The sequence below is a fragment of the Diachasma alloeum genome, unplaced genomic scaffold (assembly GCF_001412515.2).
Source record: "Diachasma alloeum isolate Michigan unplaced genomic scaffold, Dall2.0 Dall_scaffold_78908, whole genome shotgun sequence".
Lineage (NCBI taxonomy): Eukaryota > Metazoa > Arthropoda > Insecta > Hymenoptera > Braconidae > Diachasma > Diachasma alloeum.
Genome location: NW_021683643.1, coordinates 3,423,117 through 3,449,163, shown reverse-complemented (window position 1 = coordinate 3,449,163; position 26,047 = coordinate 3,423,117). Strand labels below are relative to the sequence as shown.

Below are 26,047 nucleotides of genomic sequence, written 5' to 3'. Positions count from 1 at the left end.
CCGAACTGTTCGAGTCCGCCAGAACAGATTTTTTTGTTATTTTAGAGTATTATTTTAAGCTTTTTAATGAGACTCTATTCATTTTTATACACGGGTCACCTATTTCTTCTCAATGTTGAATTGTAATTTCACACAGATAATTTATATTTGAATTTATTCAAGATACAAGTTTTTTAGATAAAATAAAATAATGAACTTCTAGAAGTGTTTTAAATCTGTTGTGTAGCAGTTTTAATTTCGCACTCTATTAAGGGAATTCTATTAAGGGAATTAGACCTTGAGCCGATATTCGGCCGAGAAATATCTTATCTGAACGCCCCCTATTTGTTTATTATATATAGAGAGCTAAATGACTTTTTTAATCGAATAAACAATTTATTTATTCCAAATCGATAGTTTTCTTATTTAAAAAAAATCATATTTTCATGTATTTTATACAAGAATTTCGAAAGTGTGTTTCAACAATATTCGTGGGCAATGTGGAAAAGGGTCGTCTGAACCTAATCCAGGAACTACGAAATCTGGACGATTTGAGGTCTCTAGAATCATTCTGATCCAATTCTAACTTTCCAATCTAAATTTTCCTGGTTATGTCCCCGTCCGGGGTTTCATCCACCTACAATACATTCAATTATTTTATTCTGCAAAAAATCCTTTGATTCCAGGCAACAACACTGTACGCAGCCCTGAAACAACAGCAATCTCGTGACTTGGCTTGGGAGCGCGAGAGAGAAAAGGATAAGGGGCAACAAACACGGATAAGAGAACGAGGGGGTGGAGGTGGTGGTGGTGGCTCTGAGGGAGCCGATCAGTCAGATATCACAATCGAGTATAGAAGCAATGGGAAGCTCAGTCCCGCTGGGCAGCATACAGTGACAGCAGCACCCATGACCCAGCAAAAGCAGCCGATAATTGCCCAACAGTCACAGCAACCCAGTTCAGGGACACCGGGCTCCCAGCCTAGTCCCCATCAAAGTCCCCAGGCACCTCAAAGGGCATCACCCACAAATTCAATTCAGGGGCCATTACAGCCAGGTGGCCCACCTGGTGGTCCACCCATTCAGAATTCCACCCAGATGATGCTCAGCCCAGCGAGCGGAATTCATCAGATGCAACAACTACTTCAGCAGCAGACTTGGAGTCCAACTCAGCTGCAATCCATCATGCAGCATACGTTGTATTTGCAACAACAACAGCAACAGCAGCATCATCAGGTTTGAGAAATATTGAATATGAGCAGATTCTAACCAAATCAGCAGGAGAAAAGCTCGATGGGAATTTTTGTCTCAATTTTTTTTCTGACAAGATGGCGATTGGACAAAAATTTTGAAAAGAGGACAATTGAAAAGTGTGCATAATTGAGGGTAGGGATGTAGCGGGGAAATCTGACCGGTCAATTTACCGTCATTTTACAGGTCAATTACACGTCACTGACCGAAGGCCAATTACTGACCATTTTTCATAAAAAAAAAAGTAACGGAAATTCGCGTCACAAAAAAGACCAAAGAAAATCTTGTCAGAAACTAAGGGTCACAAGGGTCAAAATAAGGGTCTCAATATATCTCTCTATATTATAAAAATCCAAATCGACTTTTGGTGAAGAAAATTGGGGTCACAAGGGTCAGATTAAGGGTCTAAATAAGGGTAATAAGGGTCTCAAGGGGTATGATAAGGGTGAGATTAAGGGTCGCAAGGGTCATGTAGCCCCCCAGTATTTTATAACTTGGACAGAAATGCATCAGAAGAAATCGCGATATTCACTTCTTTGGCGAAAATTTCCTCAACTTTTTGGTGATGCGTTTTGAAAAATAAGCAGATTCTAACCAAATCTGCAGGACAAAAGCTCGATGGGAATTTTTGTCTCAATTTTTTTTCTGACAAGATGGCGATTGGACAAAAATTTTGAAGAGGTCCTCTCTTGAAAATTGTGGATAATTGAGGGTAGGGATGTAGCGGAGAAATCTGACCGGTCAATTTACCGTTATTTTACAGGTCAATTACACGTCACTGACCGAAGGCCAATTACTGACCATTTTTCATCAGAAAAAAAGTAACGGAAATTCGCGTCACAAAAAAGACCAAAGAAAATCTTGACGGTCATTTTACATCTAGATAGAGCGCGACAAATATCATTCATCGTGTTACGGTGTTACTTCGAAATTCGGCCCCTGCGCTGAGCCTTGACCGCGGAGCTCTCCAAATTTGAGTAAGAGTTAGCCTGCTTTAGGCATCGTATGTTTGAGAGAGTTCTTTAATTATTTTTCAAATGAGAAGATTTACGACGTCGTTTATCCAATGAAAAATTTTATACGACTGTTTCGAGTCAGAAATGGTCACAAAACGGCTGACTTGACGCATACCTCGTGATACAAACTGACCGGTCAACTTACCCGGTTGTCAGTAATCTTTTCTCGTTGTCATTTATACTGAAAAATCGTCCACCTAGATGTAATCTGACCGTCATTTTTATGCTCGGTCCTTTTTTTTCATTTTCTTCATGAATGTTTATAGAAATTTGAATAAAATTGTGAATAACGCCGAAACGGAAATCGAAAATTTAGTGAATATTACCTCAGTATGGAATTGCAAAAAAATCAGAAAAGTTTCGTAGCACGTCTCTACGAACAAATGAAATCAGAAATGGTCACTAAACGGCTGACTTGACGCATGACAAAAATTACCGTCATTTTGCATCCCTAATGGAGGGAGTTATGATTTTATGAAAATTGATAGTTTTTCTACAAAAAAAATATGTGTCCAAATTGGCCCCAATAGCTCTAGTTTCAAGCTATCACTCAAAGAATATGAAAAATCTTTCAAAATGAGACGTCATACATAACATTAGCTTCAGTTTGACGCGGTTTATTCAAAAACACGTTTTTTTAAATCGTTAATGACTCAAAAAGCTATTTTTTTTTATTTTCACCCAAAATTGTCAATAAAATGTCAAGAATTTTGGCGCCAATTAGAGTTTGTCTTTCGCCGCCGTCCGGCGGCTATTAGTTTCGTCATATCACATATTTATCCTCGATTGAAAAATAGGAAAATGATGATCGTCCTTTCTCTTTTACCGATAGGAATCGTCTAACGATCATGCTGCCAGCCAAGACCGCCTAGGCTACTTCACCCTCAAAAATGTAAGTTCATTCGACGATGACGATTCTTCTACGCGATTTTAGTGAGTTCATTTGCAACAAAATCATACTTGAGTACCCGATATTTTAAAGCATGAGACCTTTCTCGGGCCTCGTTAGTTGAGATGCCTGTGAGAACTAAAAAATTGAAGAAAAATTACTTGTCTCCAGAAAATATATTTCCGATATTAGAATTTTTTTCTCAGTGAAGAAACCCGCATTTCATTATTTATGATCTCCTACACTGTGTAATACAGCTAGTTTGGTTTTTTTTCAATAACTGGGGAATATCACAAACATTATCTATGAAAAAAATGGGGACAATCCTAAGGAAAACTGGTTTTCCAGAAATAAACCTTAAATTTGACGAAGTTCAAATGCAAACTACTGTTTGCCTCATTTCTTACTCTCATGTAGATTGGTTTCATTAGTGTAAAACAACCGATCACACCTAAACTCATTCGTTATTAGGTTCAGAAAAAATTATAAACAAATTTGCCCCTAAGTTTCAGGCTTGTGCCACACCGGACGTTTAAGGGTAATCGGGCGAGCTGGAAGGGTTAGAAAAAAAGCAGCCAGTTTTTTCTTTTTTTACGTATTCTTCAAACGATGGAAAAGGCGTGTGCAAAGTTTCAGACTGCTGGGGAGCATGGTTAATTTATTATGAATTTTTAAAAAAGTGGTCATTTAAGCCGTGATCTTATGGAAATCACAAAAAAACTGGAAAACCCAAGGAAAAAATGCAGCCAAAGTCATGAAACTTTATACACATTTAGAACATGTGATCAATGATTTTTTGAGTGGAAAAGATTGTCGCCTAGGAGCATTGTTTATTAATAATAGCAAAAAAAGTACTGAAAAATGAAATTTCTGCGCACGCAGCCCAAACGAACAGCAACGTCCCAAGTACCGATCGGGTGGGGGTAGCGCGGTCAATTTAAACGTCTCTTGAGAGAGATGCGATGAAGCGTTGTGATTGGAGCTCCCTCGAGCCAGTGGTACCAGCTCCTGGTGAAAAAAAAAATACCGACGATATTGCCACTTTTTCGCATGGATTAATATTTTTTCGTTTATTAAAATAAAAACAATCTGAAAACCATTCAATGCGTGGAACAGATACAAATAAATTTAATTAACTCCAAAAATAATTTTCAACCGAAGATACTCCTAATAGTGCCTGAATTTTGAATCCGAATGAGAAAAATTTTTTTGTTCAGCGATTGGTTTTCTGCAGGAAAACAATAGAAACCCCTCCGCCTCACCTCCTACATTTCCTCCTCGCCCGATTATCCTTAAATTACCATAATTTGTTGTAATAATAGGGAATTAGAGGGTAAATCCTCCACTTGACCAATCAGTAGTTCTCTAATTGTAAAAAAGTATAATCATAACAAACGATTGAGGCAGAGGGGAGTTTTACCCTCTTACCATTCAGTTGGGAAAACACTCGGTGAACAACCTGGGAGGGGTTCGGTAGATTAATCGTGCCTTTATTAAAAAGGTACATTAATTGGTGAGGTTTTAATGAAAAATTCACGTCTAAAGATGAATATAGCGATGGGGGAGGGTTTTCTTCGATTCCAGGTCACTGGGATTAATTAATTAATTCAAAAGCCTCAAGATGCAGAGGAAAAGTTTGACGCAGAGTTTTTTTTACAACTCCTCTGTTCTTGTTATTTCTTTTACGTTTTTCTTCTTCTTATTTCTCTCCTTTTCGTTTTGTTATGAAGTACTGAAATGCTTTTCGGTCTGTGCAAACACTTGCTCCCTTCTATATCGTTGTGATAACAATAAACCCTCGCGTTGCTTACTCCTCAAACTCGCTGTCTCTTCAACCCCTTCAACTTGTCAACTTTGTGAAAATTTTTCAGTAAAATAATAGTTGATAATGTTTTCAGTTGTTAAAAAAAATGATAGTTTTCATCTTTCGAGAAAGGTAAATGATCCTACGCTTGTGTAGCTAAGGTGAACACATCATGAGTGCAATATTTCGATTGAAATGAGTGTAAAGATGCAATGTTTTAAATTAAATATCAGATAGTAAAAACTTCAGGATTAGAATTCACTTATACTAATCATGATAAGTACGATTTTTTAATAAATAATCGTTCATAAATGTGGAAAGTCCCATGTCCCTATCCTCGTCTCGTGGTTTCAATGATAAGGAAAGGTGATATCTGAAGTAATTACATCGTGAGTATTCTTTTTCGGATACAACAACGTTAAAAAATATCTCGAGGCACAAAATGATATTTCAATAGAACAGTCCAAACTTTTAACTGATTTTTTCATCCGTTTAGTCCGTTACCAGTTGTCAGTTGATTGCAAAACGAGCACACTGGGGAAAAATATATTTTTTCCAAATATTCATTTACTTGAGAGAAGCATTTATTTTTTCAAATTCATATTTCTCCAATCGAGTCCTCAGGCGAGCCTGATTAGGTTTCAATTATGACAATCGTGTTGCTCTAGAGGATGACTATGTTGTACTTAACCTTGGATTCACTCCTCCAATGATTACTCATTTTTCCTAAGTTGTTATTTTGTACAGAGAAGAATTTCGATTGTTTGTAATGTTCATAATTGTTGAGGGAGTTAATTAAGTCGACATCATAACAAACATTATCATCTTCTGGAGCAATACAATTGTTATAATTGAAGCCTAATGAGGGTTGCCTCGGAATACCTAGACAGGAGAAATAGGGTATTGAAAAAATAAATCCTTCTCTCAAGTAAATGAATATTTGGGAAAAATATATTTTTTTCTCAGTGCATAGGATCAATGCCATTTCCATTGTGTCTACTCTTTTAATTGCCGAAATTTCCGTGAAATACTAAGATATTACTATAATTTACGCATTTTTGTTGTTTTTTTGACTATCCGAAACTAAATGATTTTTAATCCTATTTTACTATTATAACGGAGATATCAATATTTTGAAATTGTGAGTTTGTTAACTTGCGGCTTAAGAATTCACTCTGTCGTAGGACCAGTTGACGAGAATATGATTTTTCTCTCTGATTCTTCAATAAATCACTGTTCCTTGGTGTGTATAACTTTTTTTATTAACGAAAATAATAACTTCAATCGTATTTCACTCTTGATAAACCCTTTGGACTGTCGAAATGATTAGACAGGACCGAGCATAGGTACATTTATCTTGCACCGTTGGGAAGCTTGGGAAGTTTGCATTGAAAAATTCGACATGAAGACTTATTCTAATCTAGTAGGGTAAACAGGTCAATTTCATCTTTCAATAATATTACTCGTGTATAATCATATGATGAATTATTTTTTCTATTGACCGACATTTAATGAATAAAAAGAAATGTGGCCCAGTCGTCCAGAAATTAGAGGTTTCAGCTGCATTCAACTACTTCTGAATTTAATTACTCTTTTTTTTGTTACTTTCACTTCAAATTTTTTTTTCTGCTAATTAAAACTATCTTGAAGGTATGGAAGCCATCATACACTGTAAAAAAATTGGTGCTAAATTGACACCGTCTTTGGTGTGAAGTTGCGGTATTAAAATTACAAGATCTATGCGCGCGCTCTCGCGCGCGCTGATCTATTCATTTGTTGAAATGAGATGGAATTCATTAAATTTCATTTTCTCATGAATACCTTATAAATATTGATAATGAATCAAAGAGAATTCGACTAATGATTGAAGTGAATAGCGAAGTAGAGTAAAAGAATCTATAAAGAATTTTTTACTTTCAGTTAATTATCTTCAATTTTTTAAAATAATCGGTCTCCATAAAAGGACAGAATTTATTAATTTCACCGATGATATATATACATGTGAAATATATATATTTATTCACGTAATATAATATATATTATATTCATTTTTGACGTGAAAAAAAAATTTACCACTGAAGAATTTGAAATTATGTCACTGAAGAATTTGAAAATGCCGCGTGTTTTTTTTTGTGCATAACTTCGTGTCACATATTGACCAATCAGAATTAAGGATTAGCGGTCAGACAGTTTCGAGATGTTTTGATATAAAACGACTTCACGTTTTGTTCATCTTTAGTAAAATAGGACACTGCACCATAGGACATCGCATGTAAAATCTGGTGTTAATTCAACACCAATCGGTGTCCGAAGAAGTGCACACCGGATTTTTTTCTGTGTATCCTCATTTAGGTGATTCTTTTATTTTAGACCTTACCACAAAACTCGAATTTCTCTTAACCGTTCAGCAATTGGCCTGTTCACCCTAGTTTTTTGTTATGAACACAAGATTTTTCACCTGTGCAACTGCTTTCCTTAGGCACCTCACAAAATAATCGGGTAATATGGATCATCTTATGGAGCTTTACAGTGGAGATTTTACTATATTTTCAACAACAATAATCTCATATTAATTTTCTGTAGTTGAAAAAATTTTTTGTTCAACAAAAACAACTTTCACAATTTTTAGGTCGAAATTTTTTTTTTTTTTTCATAATTTACTAACTAATGAGGTAAGGTTCTCCAAACGGAGAATTGCTCTGTCTTTCCAACGGCCACAATTGAATTATTCTATTTGATAACACAAAAAATTCACTCTCACAGGTTTTTAAATTTTAATTTAAATACTTGTTATTTCAATATTTGGAGAGTCGTACGTTATTTCGAGAGTACACTCGAGTGCAAATAATGGGAAAATGTTTGTTTACCGAGTGGGAAAGAACGATAATAGTTGAGATACAATTAGAGGTGGACAATACAATGCAATAAGCAGAAATGGACTGGGGTGGTTATATAAATACTTGTGCTATAGTTGTTGTAAGGGGAGTTGGACGGTCTGCTTGGATAAATATTGAATGGCCATGTGAAAATATACACTCCTTGACCTCACCTCTACCTCCTCAGCCATCTTCTTGTCCTCGATCAAAGGTAACAATGTACTTGTCGATTTTCATGGAGATGTTAGTGTCAGTGGAGTAATGTACATCAAACCCGGATCAATTCTAATGGAAATGTTCTTATAAATATTCCAATTCATTGGAACGCATGGAAAAATCTATTTAATTAGTTCTTTCTTTCAGAACAGGGACATTGATTGCGATTTAGAGGAAAAAAATCATAAAATTTCAGGTTTCACTGAAAATTCAGTAAAATTCCAGAATTTTAAGTGGCATAAAGACGAGAATTTCTTAATTTATTTGAATTTTCAAACTTATAGAAATATTCTGCGCCAAATTACATAAAATTTCCAGCGAAATCTGAAATTTACCCGGTGGCTTGGCGCAGTGGGTTAGTTCGTTGCCTCACGTGCGAAAAATTCCGAGTTCAAAACCCGGTCGGGTAGAATGGTGAGATCTAACCATTTAAAGTCTTGATCATCATCGCAGCATACCCTAACCGGGTCGAAGCGATGTAAAATAACAATAAAAAAAAATCTGAAATCTCATTATTTTTCCCCCTAAATCGCATTCAGTGTCACTGTCCTGCAAAATTCCAGAATCTATTTACCGAAATTTTCTGATTTTCTATTCATTTTCAGGGAAAAATGGAATTGAAATTTACAATTCTATTTAATTTTTCCACGAAATTCTGAATTTTCAATGACGAAATTCCTTGAAATTTCAGTGGTAATTAAATTCGATAAAAATTTCAAAAAAGTCTGCCGGAAATTTCAGCTAAAAATTTTCAACAGTGCACCGTGTCCACTATGAAAAACCCAATATGACGACCTTCTTTGCTCCATCATTCCTCTAAATATTGAACAGTAAAGTTTTCAAAGCGAAACTTCGTGAGTGCGTAACTTGAAAATTACATGTATCGAAACAGGTCGTCAGAAACTTGTAATATTCAAATACTAAAGATCGAAATACCAAATGTAAAATAGTCCGATGATTTGTTCATAAAAAACGATGAGTTTCGAATAGAAAAATATTTTAATGGAATTATGAAAAAAACTGGGAAAATCTCCGCTGGAAATTTCGGTCTGACGACTCCTCCTGTCCTTCCACCAAATCCCGAAATTTATAAAGTTGGAAACTCTACTGTTGATAATAGATCACGGATTAATTGGCCTTGCGGTCATGAAATAAACCATCAAATAAGACTATGTGAAATTCTGTCGGCGGTTCGACCTCAGATTTTGAGGTCTTCATCAGGACCAAACCTCATTATCTTCATTTCTCTGTGATCCAAAATCATAAGTAACCAATTTAGTAGCGAAGTGGTAAAGCGTTTTAAGCGTTTAAGATGATATATATATCATCGGTGAAATTAATAAATTCTGTCCTTTTATGGAGACCGATTATTAAAAAAAATTGAAGATAATGAATTGAAAATGAAAAATTCTTTATAGATTCTTTTACTCTACTTCGCTATTCACTTCAATCATTAGTCGAATTCTCTTTGATTCATTATCAATATTTATAAGGTATTCATGAGAAAATGAAATTCAATGAATTCCATTTCTTCATTTCAACAAATGAATAGATCAGCGCGCGCGAGAGCGCGCGCCTAGATCTTTTGAGATAAGAACTTTTGAGACCGAGACGAGAGCGAGATGATATCATTATATTCTTTAAAAACGAGATCGAGACGAGATTCTTCGAAATATCGTCTCGTCTTGTCTCGTGCGAAGCCCTGCAAATCACAAGCAGAAAATTCACAATTTAGGTCAAGTTAAGGGTCAACAGTCACTACTAGTCATCATTTAAAAATTGTAAACATCGATCATCTCAGGCCGTCAAAACTCTTTTTTTCCAACAATTGACACACATACCAAATAATTTTGAAGCAATGCTTCGCAACACCCCCACCGCCTTTTTAATTTAAACAATCTTAATAGGGAACTACGTCAATGCAAAAACTAATGCATCAGTAGACAGGAAAATTCCCCCAACAGGTCAAATAGCTAAAATGAATCATTCCTCCAGATCCAAAATATTTAAAACAAATTCCTGCTATCCCCCTATACATATTATCATTTACAATGGTCATTATCGCATTATCGTCCCTTTCATTTATGCTGATATGATGAATGGCATTTTACCTCGTACTTTCGAAACACAACCCTGCCTTCCCCTTCGCAAAAGACTAGTGGATGGGCTACGACGTTCCGGAAAAACTCATGGTTTGGTATTCGCAGGGTGGCCACGAGGGGATGAAGAAAACACCCCGAAGCGGGGAGGGGGGAGGGTTATGAAGTGAGAGGTAGGAGGGGAGAGGGCTCGGGCAATTAAGCGACGCCGTCAGCCGTTGTGTCTCGGTGTTTGTCTTCGAGGTATCCCATAAAATGCTGGGGCCAAAACCATCCACCCACCCATTCCACTTATGCCATGCTCCCCCTTTTCCTTCTCACTGGCCGCCCCCTCTCCCCCTCCTCGCCCCTTCTGATTTATTCATCACCGTCGGCAAGAAGACGCGGCGTTATTCTTTGCATCTGCTTTCCTCGACGAGACTACTCCACCTCACGAGTGACGAATTTCTTTCTTTTTCGGGAAGGGGCGGGGGAGGGGGCGATTCTCCTGTACTGTCTCTTCATTGTTCCTATTTTTTGAATGTTATTTTTTGGCTTAAGGAACGGCATTTTGATGGCTTTACTGAGGAAAAATTTAATTCTGCAAATTAAATTCGTTTCACTGAGAGAAAAATATGATTCTTCTGATTATATCCCATCATCATCGAATTATAGTCAAAAAGTCCTCAACAATTTTACATGGGTTACGGTAACTATGGCCGGAGAAGTGATTACTATAATGGAATGTAGTCATTGCAACTATTTTATAGTTCTACTCACGATAGATTTGTCGTGGTTACTTTTGAACTTTGGGTAGTTTAACTGCATTTTGATTTGCAAAAATTACGCTTGTGAAGTTACTATAGTGTTATGTGCCGCATCCAAAAAAAATCCTATCCTTCACCTAAACTGCCTCAACTATTTTCTTATTGTAAATCGAACTTCAGATTTTTCTCTCAGTGTGCAGACAAGAATTTCTGGGAAAGTTTTGCATGAAAATTTCGGGCATATGTTTGTCTCAAACAAATTTCATTGGCAGAATTGTACGTTTCTCTTGGTATAGATAGGTGTGGAGATTTCCGGTACTCAATCAGTAAACAACTCAATGACAAAGACGCCCAGAAACATGTTTTTTGAAATCAAATAAAAATCTTTGTTTGAACTTTTTACTTACTCCAAGAATATTTTCGTTACAAATGAATAAACTTGTTCAGTTGTTTCAAGAAAAAGGATTTAATTATATTAAATAAACAATTTATTTATTTCAAAGACATGATTTTTTTAAATAGAAGAAACAATTCATATATTTCAAATGAATAGTTTTCTTATTTTCAGCGGAGACCAGCGATCGGTCGACGATTATTACATTTGTAATTTTTTATAATATTATTAGAATTTGCATCTTTCTATTACTATGGTTTTTTTATCTTAATTGAAATTTGAAAATAATAAAATAATTCATAATTTTAATTTTCTCTTAACTATTGAGTAAATAATTCTAAATTTCATGAAAGAATTTTTAGATTAGACATGTAATGGTCAAACTTCTGACACGATTACTGGTTGATCGATTCTTTCGGAATTTGAATATTCTATTGATGATTAATTTGGTAATTAAAAATTGTTGGGTAATGTTATCAGTCAACATAAGCTAAATTTAACTTATTTTGAAATTCATGATTGTTCCAATCCCTGGGGGAAACTACTGAGTTTTAAAAGTCGCGGGCTACTGGAATGAGATTTGTCATACATTGAAGATCGATTGTATATGTTTGAAAACGAACAATTAGTGCAAAAAAATTAATGTTTCATTGTTCGTTTGCCCCGCAGACGCTTAAAATGTTAAAAATAGTTCAGCGCCTCTAATTTTTCAGTTACAGAGTTTTCTTTTTGTTCGAAATTTTTGAAAAAATGTGTACAATAACAATTACGAATTTTTTTTTTTTAATTCAATTTCTACACAGCTAATTTCCATTTTTTTTTCATAAAAAATTGCAGCATTCCTGTTAAACAGCCCGAAAAATGTTTCTGAAAGAATCGAGAATATATTTTAAATATTTGAAGGATAATTTTTCTGGCTATTGTACGCGAATGGCACAAATTTTTATCTTCAACAAGACGAAATTACCTGTGTAGGAGTTGTGCTGAGTTTTTCATCGAGATTTTTCTCAACTTTGCAATTGTTTATAATCATGTTCTCTCATTTTTTTGTTCACTCAGCTTTCATAGTTCTTACTTTTCCCATGTTTTCGTTTTACTCAATGAGGGGAGGCAATTGAGAATTGAATATTTCGCTCCATCAATTGCAGAGATAAATAGGAATCAAGTTTGTTCATGAGGAATTGTTTTGTTTATGATTCAATAGGTCATATCGTGGAAGCAGTTGTATTTCTTTTTCTTCTCATCTGTTCGCTCAATTTTTTTTCAGCATCAACATCAATTAGCGGAATTGGGAAGGAAACAGTTGGAGCAGAATATGCAGCAGCTCCAAGAGCAGCTGCAGTTGAACCTCATTCAACAGACACATCTCATGCAGACTGCTGACAAGAAGAAATCATCTGTGCCACTTCAGCAACTAGGAATCCAGCAGCAACAGATTATTCAACAGTTGCAGATCACGCGAGGGCAGTACGGTCTGCTGCAGCAGGGGCTGAGTTTACAGGGGCACAATCACTCGTCAGGCAATTTACCCGGTGAGGCACTGCCAGGATGGAAGTCCGAGTCTTCAGAAGGGGGGGATAGTCATCAGAATTCAAGTATACCAAAGTCAGCGGCTAGTTCCAATGGTAAAAAAATTCAATGAGATATTTTACTTTAAAAAATGTAACAACATTATTTTCTGTAGGTGAAAAAATTCATAAGGAAAGTAATTTTTTAATGCCTCCGGAAAATTTTAAAATCGATATATTTTTTCGAATAATGGAGGAATACCCATAAATTCGATTTCCCTCCTCGTTTTTTCATAGAATGAATAGATCAAATTCAAAATTTTGTGGAAAAATCAACGAAAATTGTGAATTTCATTTAAGTTCCATTTTTCCCTGGAAATGAGTAGAAAACCCAAAAATTCCTGTAACTATATTCTTGAATTTCCAGGACAGTGACACTGAATGCGAATTTCACTGAAAATTCAATGTCATTTGACACTAAATATCCATATTAGATTAGAAATCCAATTCGATTTCCATCCTTGTCTTTTCATAGAATGAATAGACTAAATGACAGCGATTGAGAATTAGAGACTACAAATTTTATCGGATTATTATTATGTAATCATTCCTTTCTTCTATACACCCGATTGTCTTCTTTACGGTTTTTACTATCTCTCTCATCAGCCCTTCGACAAAATGTTAATAGAAAAATTATTTATACACGGAGAGAAATATTTAATAAAAATTACGTATCTTTTCCGTAATTCCGGAACGCAATGTGGTTGTAGAATATTTTGCAGAACTTTCACGTAATTTTTACCTAAAACTACGGAATTTTTCCAGAGCGTTCCGTAATTTTTACCTGAATCTCCTGTGAAAAGTTACGATACCGTCACTTACATTTTCTGAATCGATTCCGTAATCGGTGAGCGAACTGTGAGTTCTGTAATTTTTACTGAACATTTCTCTCCGTGTACATACTTGAATGAATTTGAGACATCGCATTTAAAGAAACCACCACAAAGCTCACTTTCAGGGAAATTCATGAAAAATTCGAAATTTTCAACAATCATCACAAATGTTGTTCTAATAAAAAATAGAAATTAGAAATTTCTATTCTCTATGCATTTACACTTCGCTNATAAATTTTATTCAAGTTCCATTTTTCCCTGAAAATGAGTAGAAAACCCAAAAATTCCTGTAAATATATTCTTGAATTTTCAGGACAGTGACATTGAATGCGAATTTCACTGAAAATTCAATGTCATTTGACACTAAATATCCGTATTAGATTAGAAATCCAATTCGATTTCCATCCTTGTCTTTTCATAGAATGAATAGACTAAATGACAGCAATTGAGAATTGGAGACTACAAATTTTATCGGATTATTATGTAATAATGTGTAATAATAATAATCTAATTACCAGTGAAATTTCAAGGAATTTCATCATTGAAAATTCAAAATTTCGTGGAAAAATCAAAGAGAACTGTAAATTTTATTCAAGTTCCATTTTTCCCTGAAAATGAGTAGAAAACCCAAAAATTCCTGTAAATATATTCTTGAATTTCCAGGACAGTGACACTGAATGTGAATTTCACTGAAAATTCAATGTCATTTGACACTAAATATCCATATTAGATTAGAAATCCAATTCGATTTCCATCCTTGTCTTTTCATAGAATGAATAGACTAAATGACAGCGATTGAGAATTAGAGACTACAAATTTTATCGGATTATTATTATGTAATCATTCCTTTCTTCTATACACCCGATTGTCTTCTTTACGGTTTTTACTATCTCTCTCATCAGCCCTTCGACAAAATGTTAATAGAAAAATTATTTATACACGGAGAGAAATATTTAATAAAAATTACGTATCTTTTCCGTAATTCCGGAACGCAATGTGGTTGTAGAATATTTTGCAGAACTTTCACGTAATTTTTACCTAAAACTACGGAATTTTTCCAGAGCGTTCCGTAATTTTTACCTGAATCTCCTGTGAAAAGTTACGATACCGTCACTTACATTTTCTGAATCGATTCCGTAATCGGTGAGCGAACTGTGAGTTCTGTAATTTTTACTGAACATTTCTCTCCGTGTACATACTTGAATGAATTTGAGACATCGCATTTAAAGAAACCACCACAAAGCTCACTTTCAGGGAAATTCATGAAAAATTCGAAATTTTCAACAATCATCACAAATGTTGTTCTAATAAAAAATAGAAATTAGAAATTTCTATTCTCTATGCATTTACACTTCGCTAAATGATCAAGATTATGTTTCAGGTTTGATGAATTCAATGGTGTTGAGTCGAAGATCCGACGTGAATGGCACATCTGGTCTAGATGAAAAACCATTAGACGTCTCTTGCAATGACAAAGGCAATCCCCTATACGGCCACGGGGTCTGCAAGTGGCCAAGTTGTGAAGTGCTCTGCGAAGACTATCAAGCATTCCGCAAGTAAGTATTTCAAATCTTTCTCCACCCCATAATTAAAAAGCCTTTGTCCAGAAACATTTTCCAAAAATTGCTCTCTAAACCCAGAAAATGTTTCCAATCTTTAATTCAAACAGAGCTGCTGATAAATTTTGGAAATAAATAATGGTATTCATTTATAAATACCTTTGCATCGAAGAGACAACGAAATTTTCATTCATCCCACCCTGCAGATTCACACACCTCATTCTATTATTTCCAGTTCTTGATAATCAAAAGAAGTCAACGTTTTGTAGTTTCATGTAAACATCTTCCAAAAATTAACCAAATTGGATTGTTGAATTTTCGAGATAAAAAGAATCACCTTACTCAGCATTGACGTGTTCAGGCTCCCTCAAACCCTCATCCCACCTTCTTTCCCCTCCCCTCCTCTCTGTAATCACGGTCTCGCCAAGTCCCCAAACAAGTCGTTGAGAAAAAAAATGAGAAGGAAAAGAAGAACGCTAATTACCTTTGTCTCATTAATATTCACGACATTCGACCGCATCGTTATGCCTCTCTGTCCTAATCCCCCCACCATGCCTTAACAAATCCCCTCCGCCCCCTCCGTCCTCTTGCCTTCGTGGTTCCTTCGAATTTCCCCCCCCTGGAGGAAAAGAATTGACATCAAAGGAAAACCCAAGTGTCTAATTCTGTTTTCATCCATCCTCCTTTCTTCGCACATTTTATTCAACAAAAAGAGAAGACGTTGAGCTTATTTGTTGGGAATTTTGGTTTCTCTTCTGCAGACATCTAAATACAGAGCATACGCTGGATGACAGGTCGACGGCACAGGCGAGGGTACAGTTGCAAGTTGTTACACAGTTGGAAATTCAATTGCAGAAGGAGAGGGATATATTAGCGGCAATGATGCATCATCTGCATGTTGCTAAACAAATAGCTTCGCCTGAACCACCGAAATCATTAGAATCATCGGTGAGTTGTTTCTTCTTTATATATGGGATTGGAGAAGGTGTGGTAGATTCTGCGGAGAAGTAGTGAAAAGACATGTCTCGTATATAAATATTAATTTATTTATATTTGTCAGTCCTTAACTATGTGTGCATAACATCGAATAATTGCATTTTACGAAGTTTTATGTTTTTCTCTTGCGAATCTACAAACGATAGGGTCGCTGGTGCATGTACCGCCCACCTGGGAGAAATGAGTCTTTTTTCCAGTATCGCACTCTACAAGGAGTCATAAACGGTTAGAATGGGTTCTTCGAGGTGTTTACTCGAAGACGTAAAGAGGACAGATTTTTTATCAACATTAAACATATTTAATTATATAATTCAATTGCCATCGGCCATTTTTTGAGAAATGCAGACCAACTGTTATAATTTCTCCTATTTTCATCCTTCGTTTCCATTCTTTGGCTCTATTTTGAGAAAGATTTCACGTGAATAATAATGAATTATCCTGAATTTACCCGATGTTCCAGTGGCCACCGACTACCCCAAACAATCGAGCTGTCACTTGACCGCCCTATAGCTGCAGAGTCTAGCAGTCCTATAGAAACCTTGGTCGGCATTACCCACAAACTCTGGGCGGAATTCCCCACAAACGCGGAGGCTGATAAAATAGCCAATAATAACTGATGAAGATATTTTTCTGCTCTCGAAAAGGTCGCAATGGATGTAGAAATGTATAACGAACATATATTTCGCACTCCATTCAGTTATGGACCAACTGAAAATTTGAAAAATCTTAAATTCTGGGGTCATAATATTTTAAGAATTCGGTAGGAAATGATTTGGATTCTTTTAACGATGTTTCCACGGGAGAAAATTGAAAATTTCTGTTGAAATTATTTGTTATGAAATATTTGCATAATAAAAGAAGAAATTTTTTTTTTCTCAGCCAATCCTGAGAAATACGGGTGGGCGGTATTGCCCGCTGGGCGGTACAGGCACCAGCTACCTTTCTCTTCAGTCATTCAAAGTATAAAAACCTCAATCTTACATTTCTGTGCAGAATTGACACCACATGTCACAAATTTCTCGTTGACAATCTTGAGCTATTGACCATCAAACACGGGCCATTTTACCCCATCTTTCTCTACGCATTTTTCCGATATTTCCAAAAAAAATTGGAGTCATGTTTTGTTTCTACCCAATACATATTTTACTGCAGCAAAAAATTGAGTGAGGTAGAGGAGAAACAATGTATTGAAGGAATTAACATCAACAATGAGAATATTTTTGGGTGATTATTCCTCAGAGGCGACAGTACTAATGCGATATTGGTATTCTCTGACTGCGTAACTTGTTAGGGGTTTTAATTAAGGCGATATAAATCGCAGAAGGTCTGGGAGGCAGTGGGGAGGATTCGCCAAAACCCGGACGATGAATTATTAATTACAACTTCGTGTATAAATTAGCACTCTGGGAGTTGGGACGTTGGTAAATCCGAAACTGTTTGTGTTTGTTAGCACTTCTAGTGCTTTGAGCTTTTTTGGAAGCATTAGCATAAATCAGGATATTTTTTATCTATTCATTCATTCTAATGAGCCTTATATATTGGAAAAATAATAATTTCCAATGATTCAATAGTGAAGTGGTGCAAAAAATTCGTACTATAACATTTTACAAAAAAATGATTCCATTCGGAATTTATCAATCTACTACGGATTCGTTGTTTAAGAACATCGTAAGAACCTTTTTCTCATAAGATGGAAAAATCTAGTTCGGGCGGACCTATAAACCCCGTTTGGCCGATGCCTCATGCTTGAAGCCAGTCTGATCCTCGTATAACCCATATGACCCTCGTGACCCTTAGTTTCTGACCATTAATTTTGGAGTCTTAATTTCGAGTACCAAATTTTCATCACCAAAAGTCCATGTGGATTTTTATAATACTAGATTAGCCCACGCGCTCCGCAACGTATGCCCAACTCCATAGGGCTTAATGTATATCAATTGTAGTGAATAGTGCTATGTTAGATTTCTGAACTGAATATGAAGTTTTTAGAAGGAAAATTTTCAGGAATGTATTCTATTTTTTTATTATATAATACATCCACTGTGACGTTTTTTGAAGCCAATCTATTCGGCGTATTGTGTCATTAGATTTTTTATAAATGATGATAGCACACATTAAAGATATTACGATAATAGTATATTACATTATATTCTATGTTATACTATATTCTATATGCTATGTATAATATACAATATATAATAGAGTACTATATGTATTATAAAATATAATGTACACAATAAAAACAAATTAAGTAATAAACTGATAACAATAATAACATGCATTACGTATTATATATAATACATTATACAATGTCATATAATAAAGTATAATATTATTGTAATATCTTTAAGGTATGCTATCATCATTTATAAAAAATCTAATGACACAATACGCCGAATAGATTGGCGTCAAAGAATGTTACACTGGATTTTTTATTAAAGGAAAGAAAGATATGAAAAACATGGGGGAAATCGTAAAAACGCACTGCTTTATAGGGATTTACCTTAACCCTAGTCTAGTCACCAAACGCGACCCTGCGACTCTGGTCACCTCCGCGGGGATTCCCCGGTCTGTTATTTAGGCTCTAGCGTTGCCGAATTCACTCGAATGTAAACTTTTCAACTTTTTTTCACAATTTTTAAATGTTTTCTAGTGGTTCAGTATCGAGATTCAAATTCAGACCTACAAAGTTTAAATAATACTATCATTGTAAAACGTCCGGCAATTTGGGATCAAATGGGGTTCAAATTAAATCTCTGATGTTCGACTACAAATGCAGAAACGCATTTCACTGCAGAAAAAATAGTCAAAGTGCTTGGATATCCTTAGCAGTCATGCCGACTCGAACTGTAATTTTGTTCTCTACTAGATTACTTCGTCGATACGTTAATGTCAGAACTATCAAGAAAATTTGGTACAACGCTATACTTGATTGATCAAATCTCCGCATTTTCCTTCCAGCCGGGATCGAGTTTACCGAAGCTGGGTTTATCCTCTGGGCTAATGAGTCAACCCCCTCCCAACTTCAGTGTCTCCCAGGTCTCGACAGTGTCGATGTCAGCCCTAGTATCAGCAGTGAGATCACCAGCAGGTGGGCAATTGCCTCCCTCAGGTGGTCCCATGCCCCCAATGCCAAATATGACGAATCTACCGGGCATGCCTCCGATGCCCAACATGCCCGGCAGCATCACAAGCATACCAGGAGCTCTTCCCAGCATGGCTGGACCCATTCGGAGAAGAATCAGTGATAAATCCGCCCTCTCCCTCGCAGGAGGTAAGACTAATCATTCTTAACACAAAAAAAAACACCAATAAAGACAATTACTCTAACTTTTGTGCAATTCTGTATCAATTAATTACTAACTGCTCTGGAAATGCTCTAACGAGGATTCATAAACTTAATTATTAATCCATATGTCGTTGATTTTTGATTATTTATGACAAATGCGTTCAACGCGCTGGCAAGAGTCCGCAATTGAATTCAGATAATTTAAAGAAAAAACATTGAATATCCGTAGGTTTGTATGAGGAGGGGACTGTAAGGCGCAGGGTATCCATCGATAGATCTGGCATAGATATTAATGAAGGTAAAATTTAATGAAAAATGATTAATTAAATGATTAAGGTGGTGGTAGCACTAACAATATGCTCTCAATAATGACATTTTCATACTCAGACACTTGATAATTTTCAAAATTACACATGCTTTTCATCATTGGGACTCTGTTTCTATTCTTTGACTGCAAGAAGATATATGGGGACATTCAGATATTACGTCATACGATTAGGTTGTAGTATCACATATTTTTTTCGTCATTTTTAATTGACAAATACAGCTTTAATCTCGTCCCCTTTAATCTAAAAAAATTGAGGTTTCACCAGTTATTTAAACTATTCCAAAGATACACAAAGGAGAATTTTGGTATGTTGTGATGGCAATAGATATTTTTTTGCCTTGCTTACACTGAAAAGAAAATAACCTAGTTCTCAAACAGATGTTGTTTGGGCTAACAAAATCGTTAATTGAAAATTATCCAAAAAGAAATTGTTTAATTCGAATTTGAAGTCTCAAACATGAATAATTGCTCTGTTTTCGATAACAACGAAATATTTGGTTCAAAAGACGGATAATTTACACTAGACGGTGCCTTTTCAAGCTGAAAATATCTCATACAAAGGACAATTTATGAAGAAATATTTCGTAAGTACTAAATCTATTTATGCGACAAAAATTCTCCGTCGCGGCGCACTCTTTCCATGTTTGGCATATAAAATCCTTTTTTGATAATTTAAAAAAAAACTATTTTTTTGGCACAAGTACTTGTTTGAGAGCTTTGTCGTTTTTCTCTCAGTGTACGGCCAGAATGACGGAAAAATATAATTGTTTATCTAATTATTTGTCTTGTTCTCTCATTATGATTTTTCAAGTTCAATTTTATGAAGGCACTAAAGGCGAAAGGTGGGTCATGGATTCTGGGAAATAATATACAACGTGGGGTATATGTTTTCGATGATTTGTAATTAAGGGAGAGAGGGGATCTGAAAATCCCAAAAAACATGTGACGTAATAGTTGAATGGCCCCGTGTCTGTCTCGAAGGGGTGAAAGGTGATGATTCGATGATCTCATTAGGTTAATCATAAAAGCATCACGAGAATGTAGGATTTAGAGATGAAATATCATGGGATCTTTATCCTAAAATGAATCACTTTACCTTGAAATGACTCGTTTCTGGGATAATTGCATAATTCACTGAGTATCCTCTGAAATTGGAATTGGCTAACAAGATTTTATGCGAAAATTTCGCCCGCCACATTCATCAACTATTAGATTATTCCAGCAATGAGTGATTTCCAGATAAAACGTCATAGGACCTTTTCTATAGAACATCTTTGATCTTTCATCCGAAAATAACTCGTCACTTATGCTTCATCACTTCAATACTGAGGGAGTTTGAATCCTTAAGAAGCCTAAAAATCGGAAATATCTTGAGTGTCTCTGCAACTAAGTATGTTGTTCTCAAAAAAATCTCTTGATATCTCCAAAATAATCTGCAAATCCATTTTCAATTACGAAATCAACACCATCACCTTAATTCCACTGAAACATCATTTCATTCTCAATAGGTTGTACTGATCGACAATGAATTCGGCCAAGTCTTGTAGCTATTTGCTCTTTGCGGTCCTCACTCAAGACTCTTCACCCAATTACTTGAAATTCTTGCACATTTCTATCTATCAATAAATCAGAATAATAAAGATAAAAGTTATTTGGAAGCATTAACCGATTAACTGGACACCTTGTTGGCGTGTCGAAAGACACGAAAATTTCTTTTTAATGAGCTAGGCTAATGAACAATAGCAGATTAATTTCAAGATAGATGAACATGATTTTTGAAACAATGCCCTTCTCGTTTTTTTTGTTCTCTTACCGATGCATCTGTTGTTTCTTCGTTTCTTGTGCTGCCTGCCCTCCCCACCGTGTAGGACTGCCCTACATGCTGGAGCGCGCTGGCCTTGACGTCCAACAAGGTACTGTCTTGACCTTATTTCGGTGTTATCCAATGTAGCTTTGTCATTGTTTTACTTGGCTGTGTGAAAATTATAAAGTTTCTTTGATGTTTTCTTTTTCTTTTAATCAATTATGCAGCATTCTGCGACCCTCTCTTTCCTATTTCTCTAGGTAGTATGACTCAATCGAACCTAAAATCATTTATCTAGTATTGGTTGAATGAAGTGGAGAAATTTCAACAAAATGAACAGTTTTCAAAATTTTTAAAAATTATTTGCTGAGTAATTAATTGGGTAATGAGTGAAGCAAAATCACTGATTTTGTGTATAACATTTTTGGAAACATAGCTCGGACCAAGCTCACAATCAACATCTGTTGTCGAAATTTAAAATTAATATATTTGTATTCTACAGAAAAACATCGTGAAAACATCACTTTTACGATCGAAAATGAATTCAGATGAATTTAGATGTTCTATTTTACGTTCTTCTCCGTAACTCCGCAGACATTCCTAGAATATTTAATTTCAATTACTAATTCAATAATGAAAATTATTTTATTACTCCACTTCACTCCAAATATATCATCAAGCTTTCACGAAAATTTGGGTAATGTTGGATTAATGAAATTCTCTTATTTTAGAAATTCAACGGAATAGGGAGTTCTACAAGAATGCAGACGTGAGACCACCGTTCACGTACGCCTCGTTAATAAGACAGGTCGGTTATTACCAGCCTCATCTTACCTGAGGAATTACGTTAAATTAATTACCGATTTATTAAAGACATTGTTGATTAATAAGTCAGATGATTTATTTCTGTGATGAAATTTATCATGATGAGCCAAGTAAGAAATCGTTGTCTATTATGCAATTATCTCAGGATTGTATGCTTTTGGAAGAAAATGTTACCAGACCTTTTTTGGTTACCGCGACAATTTTCTGAAGAGAAGAAAGGATTTTTCCTAACATTACTTTCTACTGAGATAATCAACAATCAAAAAGATTAACCATTTGACGGGAAAGGAGAACATTTTTGGACTCAATGTTAGAAAACCTGTTTGTAGCTGACCAAATTATAAGATAGATCTTTCAGGACAATTCCGGAATTAATCCTCAAACCGCACATTTTTCGAATGTATTGTTGCTGCTACAAAATAATTATCTATCGATTAGAAGACATCAAATACAATTTGATGGCTCCTAAAGGAAACTACGTAACTCAGAAAACATTGAAAATTCAAGATTTCCTTATAAATTCAACGAGTTTACACGACACGCTACGTTCTCACGAGTATTGACTGAAACTTTGTATCTCCGAGGAGATGACAGAAACCAAGTATCTCAGTGAAAATTCAGAAAAAGGGAAGTCAGGAGCCCTGATTAATCTTCGTTTAGTTTCGTTAGTAACCTACGAGTAAAATTACGGAGATTACGGAGTCGGCGGATAAAGGAGAGTCCACTGTAGTTAGATTTTCAAATTTTTATTTCGAAACTCCGAACATTGAACATAAAAATCTCACGGGATTTCTTCAAGTATACGATCTAGATCTCTCTTAATTTTTTTCAGATTTTTCCTAGATCTTTCAAATTTATCATTATGTCGATTTATGCTGGTGCGGCACGGCGCTTACAGCGCGACCAACGGCATTCGTAAATTTTGCGCGACCAACGGAGTATTAATCGGAGTTACTGAGTTACGTATTTTTGAATTTTCTCTGAGATACTTGGTTTTAGAACGCAATCTTGAGATGCTTGAGTTTGGAAATATTTTGTGAATTACGTAGTTTCCTTTAGGAGCCATCGTAATGTTTTAATGAAAGAACAAAATATTTAAAATTCTGTCGAAAAACACGTTTTTCAAGATCAAAATTTCACTCGTTAACCTGTTTTCAGAGAATTGAATAACTATGCATTCCATCGCTGTATCAGATGTATCAACTATCATGCGTTATAGAAATCCACTTCATCTGAAAAATAGGAGCTAAGATATTTAAAAGTGTGCAGTTTGAGCGTTAACAAATAACATGTCTCGTCTTACTCCACCACTTCAATAAAAATGCTTTTTCCACTAAATCAAATTTTATTTGCAGTCGATAATTGAATCGCCGGACAAGCAGTTGACGCTCAACGAGATTTACAACTGGTTCCAGAATACATTCTGCTACTTCCGGCGGAATGCCGCAACATGGAAGGTATAACTCTTCGTAAAACCATCGAAAAACAAAATAATATTTCTCTAGAAGTTTAGAATTTCAGCTAAAAATATTTTGCGTTACGCGAAGACATGACTTATCAAGGGTTCAATCAGGAAATTGCTGAAGTGGGTAAATTACCTTGTCACTCGTCAATTCGGGAAAATAGTGAGAGGTAACGGTAAAACGAAATTAGGAAAATATTAGATGTGATTGTTTCATTTTTAGACGGAAAACAAATTAGACGATTAATTTTGTAGGATAATTAAATTTTCCATCAACAGGCTGCGGTGGAGTGATTAAGGTGTCTTCGACACTTCTGGGAAGGGGGGAAGAATTCTAATAAATTCATTAGAATCTATTTCTATTTTTACCTCAATAAACGTGCAGAGAAATTGATTCTTAAATTCTCCGCAAAGTCTAAAAATTGACCGAATAAATTCTAATGAATAAAAAGAATGGTACAAATGGGATCGTGTGAGTGACTGAAAATCGAGAGTATGAGTGTGTAATCAACGTTTTGCCATAAAGCTTCGCCTCGCATGGTTCTGTGTTTAAACAAAACGAAAAACTGAAAGAAAAAATTGAAAGAGAAAACAAACTATGAACAGTATTAAACCAGAAAACATAGTATACAAGAAAAATTCAAAAATATTAAAGAAAAGTCTGCAGGTCCAAAATGATAGTAAAGAAGATGCTCCCGCTGGAGAGTTCCTGGAGAGTCTGCTGTCATGGAGACAACCCTCCCCCATCGTTACACCCTTGTTCAGCCCTGCGGCATGAAATAATTGTTGTCGTTATCCCTAGATTTTTTAGATACCTAGCTCTGCATTTAACTGATACAGGAATGCAAAACAAAAACGTGTCTCTTTTTGAATTAATCATTTTGTTTATCATTTTCATGATTTAATTATCTAGATGATTTGGTTCATTTAACCTTCTTCTATTAATCACGAATTGTTGACGTCACAGAACATTCCTCCTCTGCTGAATTATTATTTGAATTATTGATTAGTTTAGTAAACAATAGTAACTCATTATTATTAGCAATTCCAACCAATCTCACATTTCATACAAATTCACAATCATTCAATCATTTCGACAAGTCACACATGTGAGGCACATTGATTTCCAGGGGGAGGTCGACGTCTTGGTTGCAAATTTAGTGAACATGATCAGTAGACTATATTTAGCCTCATTTTCAGGGCGATTCAGGCAACAATTACTATTTATATAATTTATTTACAGAATTAAGAATCTTAATATTTGTACCAGAGGGGTAGATCGAAGAAAGTTATAAAATCTGCAGAGAGTATTTTGAAAATATCTTTGTGACTAGTTGGTTCATAGAAAATATTTAGAGATTTTTTTACATGGAATAATCAAATTTTTCAGAGGAACTGTTTGGTCGGCTCTTTTCTTATTCTCTCTGATTATTCAGATGATTCAACAATTAAATTCTAAACCAAAATAACGAAGTCGACAAGTCTCTTTCTCGTCGAATCTTTGATAGAATTTCGTCTTCATGATAAATATATTTTCATTATTCACGGAATTTGTAACCAAAGTACTACAGTCCTCTCATTAAATATATTTTTTAAATTCATGTAAAAGAAACCATTAACAGAGAATAATTCACAATTTTTGGCCACCATCCACTAATCATCATCCACCAAATGATTCATTCATATTTTATTTTTAATTCTTGAGTTGGCTTTTAATTCGTTTTTTGCGTTTTTTGCTTATTTAGTATGTGTATTATTTTGTATAGAACGCAGTGCGACACAACCTGTCTCTCCACAAATGTTTCATGCGAGTCGAAAACGTGAAAGGGGCAGTATGGACAGTGGACGAAGTGGAGTTTTACAAGAGACGCCCTCAACGCGCTTGCAGCACGACTGGGTACGTTACCCCTCCCCCTGACACGCGCGTATTTTTTCGTATATTTCATTACTTTTTTGATCAAAATTTTTTAAATCTATCAAATTTCTCTTTTTATATATACTATTTATTCTCAATGAACATTCAGACAAATTTTCTCCTACATTTTTCCATTTGTAAATTTGCTCCTCATTCCCCTGTATCTCCTCCATTACACATTTTTACATCTTTTTACGTC

General features: G+C 35.3%; 1 protein-coding gene across 7 annotated transcripts in view; it reads left to right on the top strand.

Annotated features, from left to right (window-relative positions):
* The window catches only part of LOC107047916 (forkhead box protein P1), a 382,431-nt gene that overhangs the window by 343,871 nt on the left and 12,513 nt on the right, over positions 1–26,047 (top strand). For all 7 annotated transcript variants that reach the window (XM_015270832.1, XM_015270831.1, XM_015270833.1 and 4 more), the window contains 9 exons: positions 666–1,214; positions 12,537–12,894; positions 15,052–15,226; positions 15,991–16,177; positions 19,187–19,499; positions 19,744–19,812; positions 22,378–22,454; positions 23,827–23,928; positions 25,700–25,830. In XM_015270832.1, coding sequence (XP_015126318.1) covers positions 666–1,214; positions 12,537–12,894; positions 15,052–15,226; positions 15,991–16,177; positions 19,187–19,499; positions 19,744–19,812; positions 22,378–22,454; positions 23,827–23,928; positions 25,700–25,830 — 1,961 coding nt within the window. The remainder of the gene's footprint in view (positions 1–665; positions 1,215–12,536; positions 12,895–15,051; positions 15,227–15,990; positions 16,178–19,186; positions 19,500–19,743; positions 19,813–22,377; positions 22,455–23,826; positions 23,929–25,699; positions 25,831–26,047) is intronic.